This window comes from Phyllostomus discolor, chromosome 2 (genome assembly GCF_004126475.2).
Source record: "Phyllostomus discolor isolate MPI-MPIP mPhyDis1 chromosome 2, mPhyDis1.pri.v3, whole genome shotgun sequence".
NCBI lineage: Eukaryota > Metazoa > Chordata > Mammalia > Chiroptera > Phyllostomidae > Phyllostomus > Phyllostomus discolor.
The window spans coordinates 9176894-9189719 of record NC_040904.2 but is presented as its reverse complement, the minus strand read 5'-3'; the positions used below and the strand labels follow the sequence as shown (position 1 = coordinate 9189719).

The window sequence follows — 12826 nt, the reverse complement described above, 5'->3', positions numbered from 1 at the left end:
TTGGTCGTGTGTTTAAATCTGTGTCTGGCAAAGAGGGATCCACACTGGAACTTGGCAACAACTGGCTTGGAGCGGGGACCACGGTGGCATCTCATGAGCACGTCCGGGGCAGGGGCGGCACCGTGGCCCGAGCAGACTCTCCCGGGACTCCCTTCCCGAGGGCCTTCTGGCAGACACGATGGCTCCCTAAAACCACTCTGCTCCCTGAACACCGTGACAAGGGTTCCCTCAAAAAAACAAGCGAACAAAACCCCCCGACAAAGCCGTCTCTTACAGCCCTGCCTGTGGTGGCAGCAGCGGAAACAACCCACGCGCCCAGCGCCGGGGGCGGCCGAACGAACTGACGAGCGCGCCCCGGGGAACGAGCGCACCCCGGGGCGCGCCGCGCGGCTGAGAGCAAAAATGACCCAGAGCTCCGGCTGCTGACCCGGAGAGACGCCTGCGGTGGGCTGCTGACGAGGACCACCAGCCACAGACAAATAGATGTATGTGTGTGATGCCACTTCTGTCCAAGCCAGTTATCCACTACAGTGAGGACAATTATAAACCTTGCCTACGGTTTCACTGTGCTGTGTACTTCTAAGAGAATTTAAGGCATTATCTGAAAGTTTAAAAGGTGAACACCCATCACAGGGGTGTCCCATAAAACTCACTGCCAGGGGCCCTCGAAGATCACGGAGACGACCTCCAAGAGAAGGAAGTGAGACCCCCACCCCACACTGGCGAGGAGGCACGGAATCGGGAGCTTCACTCGTCAGCTGTAAGTTGTAAACGTGACACTTCACCCTGGAAAAACAGCTTCTTAAATGCTTTCTAATACTTAGGATTCTTCCAAAACTGAAAGGGACTAAATCTTAATTCTCATTTCATTCCCACTGGAGCCGTATCATTCATTTTAAAACAATAACTCGGGATGGTGTAATCGTTCTGTGAATAAATGTCCGCTCCAGACCACCGGAAAGCGGGGAAGCAGGCAAGACGCGCGTCCGAAGCGTCAGTACTCACCGCCAGCGCCGAAGTTGACCACGTACTGGGAGAACAGGGCGTCCAGCTCGTCGTACTGCACCAGGGCGTCTTCGAACTGCTGCAGCATCTCAAACACAAAGGCAAGCTCCTCCTGTTCACCCAAACAAAGTTTTAAAAAAGCGAAAACATAAATCAGTACTGTGAAACATTATACAGCTGTTACAGACTGCAACGGAGAGAAGCAGGCAGCAGTATAAACGACGTCTGTACTACGCTGAGTAGACACCAGCTTCACGGCGTGCCAGCGTTTATGCAGGCACCGAGAGGGGACTGGGACGAAACAGGGGAGGGCCATGGTGAGCCCTGACCCTCCGTGACGCAGCAGCAGCACAGGACGCCACAGTCACCTCTCGTCCTAGGCACTGCCCTTACCGGCCCAGATACGAGTTTTTAACTGGGTTCTCCCACGTGGAAGAGCTGGGCGCTATCCTCCGCCTACTCATTTAACCAGCTCTATGTTTACACCCATTCAGGCTTAATAGGTATTCACTTCATTCATGGGCTAAAATCCAATTCCGTCATCACTTATTTGGCCATGGCGAGGCTCCTGTTGGTGGTGCTCATGTTATTCTGAAGGACCTCTGCCTTCCTGTGCACGTTCTTACTTGCTGGGTCCACAGACATCCCAGGTCCCTCTTGTACTTTCCCTGCCTCAAGCCTGGAGTCAACCACTTCTGCAAGGAGCTCCACACCTCTTAGTGGAACATGGAGTTTAGAAACCAAGCTCTGAGCCCTGGCTGGCATGGCTCAGTGGATTGAGCGCAGGCTGCGAACCAAAGTGTCGCAGGTTCGATTCCCAGTAAGGGCACATGCTTGGGTTGCAGGCCACAGCCCCCAGCAACCAACCACACATTGATGTTTCTCTCTCTCTCTCTTTCTCCCTCCCTTCCCTCTCTAAAAATTAATAAATAAAATCTTAAAAAAATTACAGATCTCTATTTTTAAAAAATTAGTGTTTAAAAACAAACAAAAAAAGAAACCAAGCTCTGGCACTAGGTGTGCTCACTGCTACTAAGGTGTCATTCTTCCTCAGCCCTGTCAGATGACAGAGTGTGCACGTGTGTGTACTCACACACACACACACACACACACACCCTCTATTTCCGAATCAACTCACCCACCCACACACTGTGGGTTCACACTGACACCTCAGATTCCAACCCAACACCACTGGGTTCATTTAGAATCCCCCTTCCTTGTCTGTAACTCTTCGAAACTAAGCTCAACCCACTTGAAGGGTGAAGAGACAGGGCGATCGGCAAGACCTGCTGCAGGCCAGCCACACAGGAGATTACAAAGTCCCTTCCGGACACCCCAACATCCAAGTGCCACTGCGACAAAAGCATCGGAGGAAGAGACAAACAACGAAATTTCTAATCAGAATTGTCACTTATTTGCTCAAAGTGTATTATTTCTTCAGTAATTAATACACAAGTGGTATTTAAATGTAAAAAATAAGCTTTGTGAAGCCTCAGCTGGCGTAGCTCAGTAGATTGAGCGTGGGCTGCAAACCAAAGTGTCATAGGTTCGATTCCCAGTCAGGGTACATGCCTGGGTTGCAGGCCATGATCCCCAGCAACCGCACATTGATGTGCGTCTCTCTCTCTCCCTCTCTATCTCCCTCCCTTCCCTCTCCAAAAATAAATAAATAAAATATTTTTAAAAAAATAAGCTTTGTGAATACAAACAAGGAACCCTAAAAGCAACAGTCTGTCCCCCTTTGCAGTGTCAGGAAGGCCCCCTCCCCCCAAACTATATCATTACCATCCTTTTGTTCACTGAGACTTTTCTCCTTAAACAGAAAAGGAGCTATTCTAGACTAGCTTTTAAAATCTAAACTTTTTAAAAACTGTTGTAAAGAAAGCAGCCTAAGGCTATCTTTTACTAGGACCCCAGACTGATTACAACACACAACTAGAGAGCACTGTGCCCAGGACGTCACAGCACAGTCGGTCACAGTGGCGGGCAGGTGGTGGGCATCTCCCCCACCGCGACCCTCGCCACCGCTGGGGCTCCTCTGCCTCGGCCTCCCCAGGCACGCCCACGGCACGCACCCCGGAAGGCCCGCACGCCGGTGTCAGTCTGAGAGCAAGGCCCTTTCATAAAAGGCTAATGCTGAGTGCTGGAGCTCCAGGGAGCAGACAATACAGCCACTCAGGAGTGGGAACCTCTGGTCTCCTGCTTGATTAGCCAAGAGACAGAAACATCTGTTAGCTACCGTACAGTCTCTTGGTTTGAAGAACTAGGCCGATAAGACTTACGACAAGACATTGGTTTGAAAAATTACGCCAATAAGACTTACCACAAGAGAGCGGCCTTATTTAGAAAGAAGGAGGGAGGGAGAGAGGGAGGGGCTGACCAGTTCTACCATCGGTCAAGTACCTGAACCATGAAATATTCACAAAAGCTCCAGCCTGGCTCAGTCCTCTTCTCCCTCAAGGTTCTCATGTCATCCTCAAACTTGCCTAGGTTTTTGGTAAAAGACATAAGAAGCAATGTCCTGAGTTTGGTTAGGAAGGTGTTCCAGGATTCCTGAGTTCGAGAAGAGTCCTTCAAGGGGTCGGTGAGCACAACACACCTGCGGAGACACAGACAGACTATCTGGGGAATACTCTCCAGCGTCAGGCCCCGTTTTCCCTCCCGATGATTTCCGTCCTCCCCCTCCTTCCTCCCTCCCCTCCCTCCGTCCTTTCTCCCTTCGTCAGCTGGGGGAGACGTTAGGCAGGCAGTGAGAACCCAGGCTAGGAAAAGGTTCAATGCCACGCGAGCAGCAGGTGCTGCCCCAAGGAGGATCGCTGCAGAGCGGACCGGAGAGGAGGACAAGGGTTTAGGATGAACCCCGAGTCCCAGACCCTGCCTCCAGCTTCTCTGTAAAACAAAGTGGTGGCGTCACACTCCGTTCCCAAACCTCACTTCCCCCGCCTCCTTCAAAAACCTCTTTTGGTTCCTTGTAACCGACAAGCTCAAATTTACTTAACACGGCGTGTGAGGACCATCCCGACTGGACCAGCCGAGGTGTCTGCTGTACTTCTTACCGTTTCTGGTTGGGGCCACTGACCTTCCCGTGCTCACCCCTCTTTTTGTCAAGGGTGCTCCTCCTGTTCCCCCTTCAAACCCCAGCTCAGCTGACACAGCCTCACTAAAGTCCCCCCACCCCCCGCTGCTGTGCCCGCTCTGCCCTCTCAGCCCCTCCCGCACTGAGTGTCCACTGTGAACACTTTCTCCCTGTGTAGGTCCGTCTCCTCCCAGACCGTGAGCTCCTCAAGAGCAAGGAGAATAAACGAATAATAAATAAAAGCTTAGAGGAACAGTGGCCTAACACGTAGGTATGACACAGCTTCACTGTGAGAGGACCTTATATCCATGCACAAGTATCAGAGGCACAACCTTACAAGAGTGTCCAGTGGATCTGGAAATGGCTACATATCCATCCAAAAGGTTAGAAAAGGTCACTTTCTTTACCCTTCCTTGATGATCATTAGAAAAGAGATGGACAAGTCTGAACTCAGAAATAGTTTTAAAATACTGATGTTACGAGTTTCGACTCCGAGTTTCACTTGTCTGCGCCCTCCGCACCCTCCGGAGGGAGGGCTCACTCCCTGGAGCGCTCGGCCGCCCGACGAGGGCCGGGGCGAAGTCCCTGGTGAATGGGCAGCACCGAAAAGGAAACCGGGAAGCCGGCAGCAGGCTTTACTTCCGGCCGCTCCGCCGCCCTCCCACCCCGTCCCGGACTCGGTTTCTTCCCCGAGAGACAGAGGGTCCAGCCAGCTCACCCCGAAGCCCTCCCCCCAGAGGACTAGTGTGCTTGTTCACCACAGGAGCGGCCAGAGTTTGCCGGTCCCGCGGTTCACCCTCAGGGCCTCCCAAGGGCGGTAACCATCAGTGTTATCCCCGAGCAGACACAGCGGGAGACACACAGACCCCGCACCTACAGGAGCAGGTGGGAAAGAAAACCGACACGGACGCCAGCCCCCGAAACAGCACTGGTCTCAGCGTCCCGGTGCCTACCGGGCAGTGCACTCGTTATTTTCTCCACCCGTGACAAAGCCTTCCAACTTTCCATGTTACTAGATCTTTTTGCAATAAAAAAGCACTACGCTCAGGAAATTCACATTAAGCCTAGACACTCAGAAAGGGAGAACCCAAGACAGTTCAAGTCAGGGGAGGTGGGCGCCAGCTGGGGAAGAACCACATCCTCCGAGCCCCGGGCTGTCCCAGGCAGCTGCTCAGAGGCGCAGGGCAACGAGGAGCTCCAGGCCGGGCCCCAGGACAGCCGGGCGGCACGGACAGTCCACGAGTGATACTTACCAAATGCCCGACAAAGCACAAAACCCTTTCCAAGCAAGTTTCCTTTCCGGGGTTTATTCTAAGGAACTAATAAGGATATACACAACACTGGAGCTAGAATATTATTTATAATATTGTTGTTTATAATAAATAAGCAACAACTTATAAGCCCAGCAGAGGGTGGTACAAATAACTTACAGTACGTTAATACTACAGAACACCCATAACCATAACGGTGTGGAAATACGCTTACTGTCAAAGGAAAAACTATCACAACGTACAGTGGAATTCAATGAGAAAGGCAAGTGCAAACCACACACCTGTAGCATGTCACATGCGCACACGCGCACACAGATAAAGAGAGAGAAGCATCTGAAAGATACGTGCCGAATAGTAAGAGTTAACATCTGTTTTCTTCCTGAGCTCTGCCCTTTCTAACAATTCTACAACAACCCTGTAAACAGCTGTAATCAGAAATTTAAAAAATTGTAAGCTACTCAGGACCAGGTGTTCCAATATTTCCAAAGGCAGAAATTATATTGTCTAATAAAATAATTGTCCATAAAGATGTTACTAAATCAAATTTATGAAAATCTGACCCAGTTTTTACATGAAAAAATATAGATCTGTCGAAGATAGCTTTGCAAATTAATGAAAATGAAAGTGTTAAAAGACATGTTTAAATACTGGAGATAAAATGTTAAAAATTTCAGTAAGTTAAATTTTATGCATAACGAATAGTCATTAAATGCAAGTTCATTTTAAGTGGGCTCAGCGAAAACATACTTTTGGCAATTAGATAAAAATTGTATTAAAAATAATCAACAGGCACTTCAAAAACGTTATCACACAAATCTGAATATTTCACAAGTTTAGACTAATACGCTCCATTGATACCCACTTATTTGCCTAATAAAACCCACACAGACATTTCTCTCGCTCTGCTAAACCGCTTCCGGCCCCTGCGTTCGAGTGTCCTTACTCCACAGCAGCCATGCCTCCCCCTCGCCCGCCGGGCTCCCAGCTCCCTGCTCTCCCTTCTTCGAGAACAAAAGCACCAGTGTCCCTGAGTCACAGAGAGGGACAGGCCACTCAGTTATGGAGCATCTCGCTAAGCTCTTAAACTGACTCCTTCGGGATAACTAGTTTGTGAAGAGACGACCCTAAGGAAGAACTCCCACAAGTCCAGGTTGCATAAAGATAAACCGTAAGCTCAACCACCTAACATTGTATCCAAGCTATAAATAAAGCAAGTTTGAACATTACTGAAAAGGAAGCCACATATGGCTCCTTCCCCTAAAGGACTGCCAATTCACTGGGTGACCCTGACACAGGTCACAGTCAGAGAATGAATCCGCCACGTGGCAGTCTGGTTGGTACTCCCAGCCAATCTCCGGGTACTCTTCCTTCTCGTCCTTGCCTCCTGAGCCCCCGCTGCCAGCCCCAGAGCAGGCCGGCGCCTCCCCCAGGCTCTTGCCGCACCCCGACCCCTTGGTCTCACGCTTGCGATGGCGGTGACTGCGCTGCGGCGACCTCGGCGTGAGGTGATGCCGTCTCTGCCGCTACCCCACACCGTGAAAGAGCGGGGACCACGCTTCCCACTCACCCGCAGGACCTGGGTGAACTGAGGCACCAAACTACGCGACACAGACCCGAATCTACAGCATGGAGAAACACCCTGGCCCGCACGGCTGGGAACAGCATCCCTGACAAGGAAGAAGTGCGCCGCCCCCAGGAGAGAGACCAGAACCTGGGCAGGAGGGGGCGAGTAAGAGGGGGCAAGCCCATGTGACAGTTTCCACCAAGGCCACAGCGCCCCGCTGGCGGACTCTGAAGGGGGGAGGCAAGCACCATGTATCGCCAGCTTCCAAGGGGCCCTGCGGCACCAAGAACGCCAAGGCTCCTGGGAGCCCTGTTACGCTGACACCCATCACTGTCGCACTTCAGAGAGGGGACCCACTGTGTGAGGGAACCCCCTCCACGGGGGTTCTGTGTGCAGGTTCCGGCTGCCAGACCAGGCTCTCCAGCAGGAGAGGCACCCCATCACCCGCCCCAGCGTCAGGCACGCCACAGCCGCTCGGAAGGCGCACACATCAGCGCCCGAGCCAGCGATCTGCATCACCCAGGAACCAGCCCAATGAGGTGAAATTAAAGATCACTTACCTGTCACTCTGTTTATTACAAAAATCATTTCTTATTTTGTCCACAATGGAAGTTCGGGGAAGGATGTTGGTTTTGTTTTTTTTCTTGGCATCATTTTCAACTACCACTATTAACCAGTCCACAGAGCTATGGGCTTTCAGAACATTCTGCCACTTGGTAAGGTCGTCTTTTACTGTAGCTTTATACACTTCAGTATCCTAAAAATAAATAAGTCACTGTGAAGGCAAGTTAATCAATCCCTTTCATTTATATGGCAAGTGTGTCTCGGAACAGAGAGCACAGCAGCCAGAGCGCTTTACAGTCCCGGGCCGGGGACACTCCAGGAGAGCCCCAGCACGGAGCCACCCTGCAGGTCTCTGGGCACCGCCTGTCTGTTGTCCCCAAATACTCGGGACACTGCGGGGAGACCTTCCCATGTCGCAGAGGGAGAGAGTGAGAGTCAGACAGCTCGGGAAGTTGCCCACAGTGACACAGTCAGCTAGGCAGGCTGGGACTTCAAAACCCAGGTCAGCACGGCCACAGGCCCTGTGCCCAAGCAAGCACTGCCGTGGGCTCCGCCTGGATGGGGGGGTGGGGGGGGGAGGCAAGCGGGTCCTCCACCGCAGGCTGCCTGTCACCACAGTGGGCTGCCTGTCAGGGCCGGGCAGGGCCAGCCTCCCAGCAGTTCCCTCCACAGCCCCTCAGCTCTCCGCCAACCCCCAGAACCCCTTCGAACCCCGTGTCACTCGCAGGCCACACTTGGGGCGAGGCAGCCCAATGAAAGAGGACTACCTGAGGCGTCTCGAAAGCTATTCTGACTCTCATGGATAGACAGGACAGCTGTGCTGGTCCTAACAATCAATGCTACTTCCAGCCCTCAGCTCTACACATCAGCCCGCCGAAGAGAGTGCCCGGCCTGCACCAGAGCCAGCGAGCCCAGCCTCAGTCCCTTCCAGACAGAAGCAGGGAGACAGAGACTGTCCTTGCTATTTGCATCTCCATTTATAATTGCCCGCAAGCTCCATAAATGCACTTAGAAGATCCAGAGTAAAAATCTAAAAACCAAGATACCTAATTCATTTCAAAATTAGGCATTTAAAAACCTTTAAAAACCATACTTCGTAGCTGCTTCCCCCTCACTATCCTGCCCGTACTGCCACAAAGTTCTCCGTCTTTCCTGAAGAACAACTCCTGCAGATCTGTACCAATGTGACTGATTCGTGAGCAAGTTCAATTTCAAATTCCGTATCCAGTCCCACTTTTGGTTTCATTAATAAGTGAAAAGTTCCAAAAGGCAGTACTTACAATTTTTAGCCTGATTATAAAACTAGGTTCTTGGTTTAAATTAGAAGCAAATGTAATCTGAAAAAAATATTTTACTTAAAATTTAAGAAAAAAACATCTTGCAAAAATCAATTTCCTGTGAATTACTGTACTCATGCTCATATGCTGTGTATTCTCCAGAGAATGGCGGTGTTAGGACTTGAAATCAGATTTCAGAACGCTGGTGTTCCGTGGGAACTCTGAGGGCCCAAAGGCATCATCCCGCCTGGAGGGGGAAACCAAAATGCCGCAGACCCCAGCACCTCCGATCAAAGAGTGGACACAAGTCACAAAGCCCCATGGGCCACGGAGCAGCCAAGAACTGAGAACCACAGGGCCTGGTTCCGGGTGCCCTGCGCCCCCTCCAGGTGGGCCCCGCCCCCAGCCCCGCCCCCACCCCCCACCCTAGGAGGCGCTGCCGCACCTGGGGCAGACACCTGCACACCCTCGGAGACACTCGGCAGGACAGGCAGTGTGCAGAGATTCGGGAAGGGACCTCAATAAGCAGCAGACGGGACAGGGTCCCCCAAAGCCCTGGGGAAACCGGGAGTGTAGGTCCGGCCTATCACTCACGACAGGGAATGATGCTAAGAAGACTCAAGCATCTTTCCAGAAGAGGAGCACAGGCGAGCCCAGAGGTTAAGGGTCTCTCGGGAAAACATGGCTAATGGCGGAAGAACCCATTAGCAGGGAGGAAGGGAAAGGTGTCCACGGTGGGGGCAACAAAGGGGCCTAAGTGAGGAGCAGCCCTGCCCAGGCCTCAGAGCCGAGCAGAACAAGGAGGGTGTCACAGCACGAGATGGGAGACCCCGCGTGGGATGATGAAGGACTCGGGCACTGGCACGATGTGTCTGAGGCCGAGCAGGACAGAGGCCCGCCCCGGGGGTGCCATGGGCCAGGGGAAGTGAGGAGCGCATGGTCCAGCACCGAGAGTCTGCTCCGACCAGAGGGGCACCGTGTTGTGGGGGGCAGGATGCAGTGGCAGGAGAGTGCCCTGTGCGAGCAAGCATCCGAGTACGCGGACATCTGGAGGGTGAGAAGAGCCCGACTCCCGGTCTCAGAGAAGGGAGCGACAGATGTGGAAAGGAAGGAACTGTGATCAGCCCGGTGGGGCAGGGCTGGAAGTGGACTGCGCGTGTACATGCATGTGTCTGTGCGTGCACACAGAGCTGCATGCAGAAACACAGGTGTAGATGGATATGCAGGTGACACACATGTACAGACATGCATGCCTCCTCCAGCTGTATCCCTGAGATGGCTCAACGGCCAGCAGCACACCTGGCCCCAGATCTTGGTTTCTAAGGACAGTTTTCCACTTAGAACCCAGGGTCCCTGGAGAACAGCTGGCCCAGGGCTCAGGCAGGGAAACACCGGGAAAGGACCCAGGATGCCCCGTGTGAGGGAGCACTCAGACAATGAGGGCATTTCCAAAGGTCACAAAGGCAGAATCCAGGACAGCCTGAGCATTAAAATAGATAATGGTATTAAGGAATTACATTCCAAAAACTAGAAATTAATGAGTGTGTACTGACACCAATCAGTGAACGGGACGGGAGATCGCTTCCAGACAAGATAAAGTGACAGGGACCAGAAACTGACACAACCACCTGAAACAACCTCCCCGCTCCTCCCCCCAAAAGAACACGAATAAGGGGTTCCAAGACCCTGGACGTCAGGCAACGGAGGACAGTTCCTGAAGGAGGCCACAGGGAGGCGCCCCCTGACAGCAGCGCAGCTGAGGCCCGGGGCTGCCCGCCCTCGCGCAGGGAGGGGCTGAACAGTCCTCGGAGAGGGAGGCAGCTGCTTCCCGGAGGCCAGAGGCCCAGGGCAGAGAGCAGCGTGAGGGGACCCTGAAGGCCTGCGACGCGCCCTCGAGTGTTCGAAAGGGAACTGGGGAGCACGTGCACGCAGGCGGCACCCAGAGCCGGGAAGAGGCCGGCCACACGGGACAAGACACACGGGGCCGGAACAGCACCTGTGCTCACAGGCCAGAGCGGAAACCTCCCCACGCACAGGGCATCAGGCGGAGAACTCAGAAAGGGAGGAATGTTAGTCCTAGACTGCTCACTGCTCCGGTCCCTCCAACACATACAGGCAATTCCCAAGAGGCTCAGACTTAACTTAGTTAAAGCTCAGGAAAAATTCTAGGCTTACACAAAGACCAGGACCAAACAAAATAAAATCTTATAATGTCTGGCATCCAATAAAAAATTGCCAGGCCAGGTAAGAAAGTAGAACATACGGTCCATAATACGCAGAAAAACCAGTCAGTAGAAGTAAATTCAGTAATGATGCAGATAATAAAATTAGCAGACAAAGCCATTGAAATAGTCTTGGAAACCACATTGCGTATGTTCAAGATGTTAAGCAGAGCCATGAAAGATATTTTTAACAGGAGGAAGGAAAACCCCCCATGGAATTTCTGAAGACGAAAACCACAGAGCTAAACTGGAAAATACACTGGGGAGTATTAAGAGCAGATCAGACAACATGAAGGCACAGGAACAAAAGTCATCCAAATGAAACACAGAGAGGGAAACACTCATGAAGCACCAGCGCAGCAGCAACGAGCTGGGCGACTTCAAGTGGCCTAACACATACTAACTGGGGTCCCCAAAGGGAAGAAGAGGAAAAAGGAGATACAGAAAATAATTTTGAAGAAAAAATGAGTGAAAATGTTCCAAATTTGACCAAAATTATAATCCCCAAAGCCCAAAAAACTCAAGAAACGTGGAAACGACACCAACACATACCACCATCGAACTGCCTAAGACCATGGATAAAGAAAAAAACTTTAAACCACCACAAGAAAAAAGACACTTATGTACAAAGTAACCAAAAAAAAAAAAAAAAGATCTCTCATGGGTAATCCTGGAAAACAAAAGACAATGGAGCAATGTCTTTTAAGTGTTAAAAGAAAAAAAAAATTTCAAACTAGAATTCTATGGCCAGTGAAACTTTTCCAAAAACAAAGGCAAACTCCTTTCTCAGAAACACGAAAGCTGAGGTAACGCATCACCAACAGACGGGCCTGCCGTGCAGAAGGGCGAGGCGAGTCCTGCCGGCAGAGGGGTGGACACCGCCTGACCACCGGGACAGACAGACAGATGCAAAGGAAGGGCAGCCCTGGAAAGGGCAACCCTGCGGACAGAGGTGGAGACGCGGCTGCCTGTCAGAGTGCAGCTCAGGGCCCGTGCACTGTAGGGCCCGTCCACGACACCACGACACAGAGGCGGGGGGACGCGGCGGCACACTGCTGTGCGGTTCTCCTGCCACGTGTCAGGTATGATGACCAGGAGGGAGGCGGCGCTGGGGCACAGGTGAGCGCGGACACTGCGGCAGCCACAGCGAGTCCCCCAGCACCGCCGTTCCGTTCAACGCTGCCCCACAGGGCGCTGTAGGGGCATCAGCCCCGTCTGTACCGCCTAGCCTACGCCAGCCTGGCTTCCTGACACGCCACCACTCTGCTGCCGTCCCCAGAACCCACTGACGCCAGGAAGAGAGGGCTTGCTGAACTGAAATAAAGCAACAAAGAGTTTTACTTTTAAATTTAAAATCCTCATGATTATCAGCTTGCTCCGGGAAACTCTGAATAGATAGTAAAACTAAACAAACAAAACCCCTAAAACAACAACGAGATATACAGGCTCCCTATGAGAAAATGCAATTTAAGAAAAAAAACCCCACCTCATTCATAATGCCCACAAAACCTATTCCGAAAATAAAAATGCAAGACTTTTGTGAAAACCACTGCGGCACGTTATTAAAGGATGCACAAAAGGTAGAAGAAAGGCAGAAACAAGCCGTGTTCCTGGACAAGAGGATGCACGATTACCAATTCCTCTCTCACTGATCTGTAACTTATCCAAGGCAGTCACAACCAAAACCCTCCAGTCCTTCCCTCTTTCTTTTACACTCTGTTCCAGTTGCCTGCTGCCTGGTAACAGCACCCAGCGTGTGACGGTCCAGAACATTTACTCTGCTCACCAGCCCACAACCTAGAGACTCGGCAGACAGCTCGTCGGCGCCCCCTGGTGTCAGCTGTGGG

General features: G+C 51.9%; 1 protein-coding gene across 3 annotated transcripts in view; it reads right to left on the bottom strand.

The window, feature by feature from the left end:
* Positions 1-12826, bottom strand: part of TRAPPC10 (trafficking protein particle complex 10) — an 85110-nt gene that overhangs the window by 42839 nt on the left and 29445 nt on the right. Inside the window, exons 4-6 of one of the 3 annotated variants that reach the window (XM_028505001.2) lie at positions 7477-7673; positions 3409-3604; positions 1006-1117 (exon numbers count right to left, since the gene is read on the bottom strand). In XM_028505001.2, the coding sequence (XP_028360802.1) occupies positions 1006-1117; positions 3409-3604; positions 7477-7673 (505 nt within the window). Of the gene's footprint in view, positions 1-1005; positions 1118-3408; positions 3605-7476; positions 7674-12826 lie in introns of those variants that run through there. The other 2 variants (XM_036017486.1, XM_036017487.1) reach the window with 2 other exon arrangements.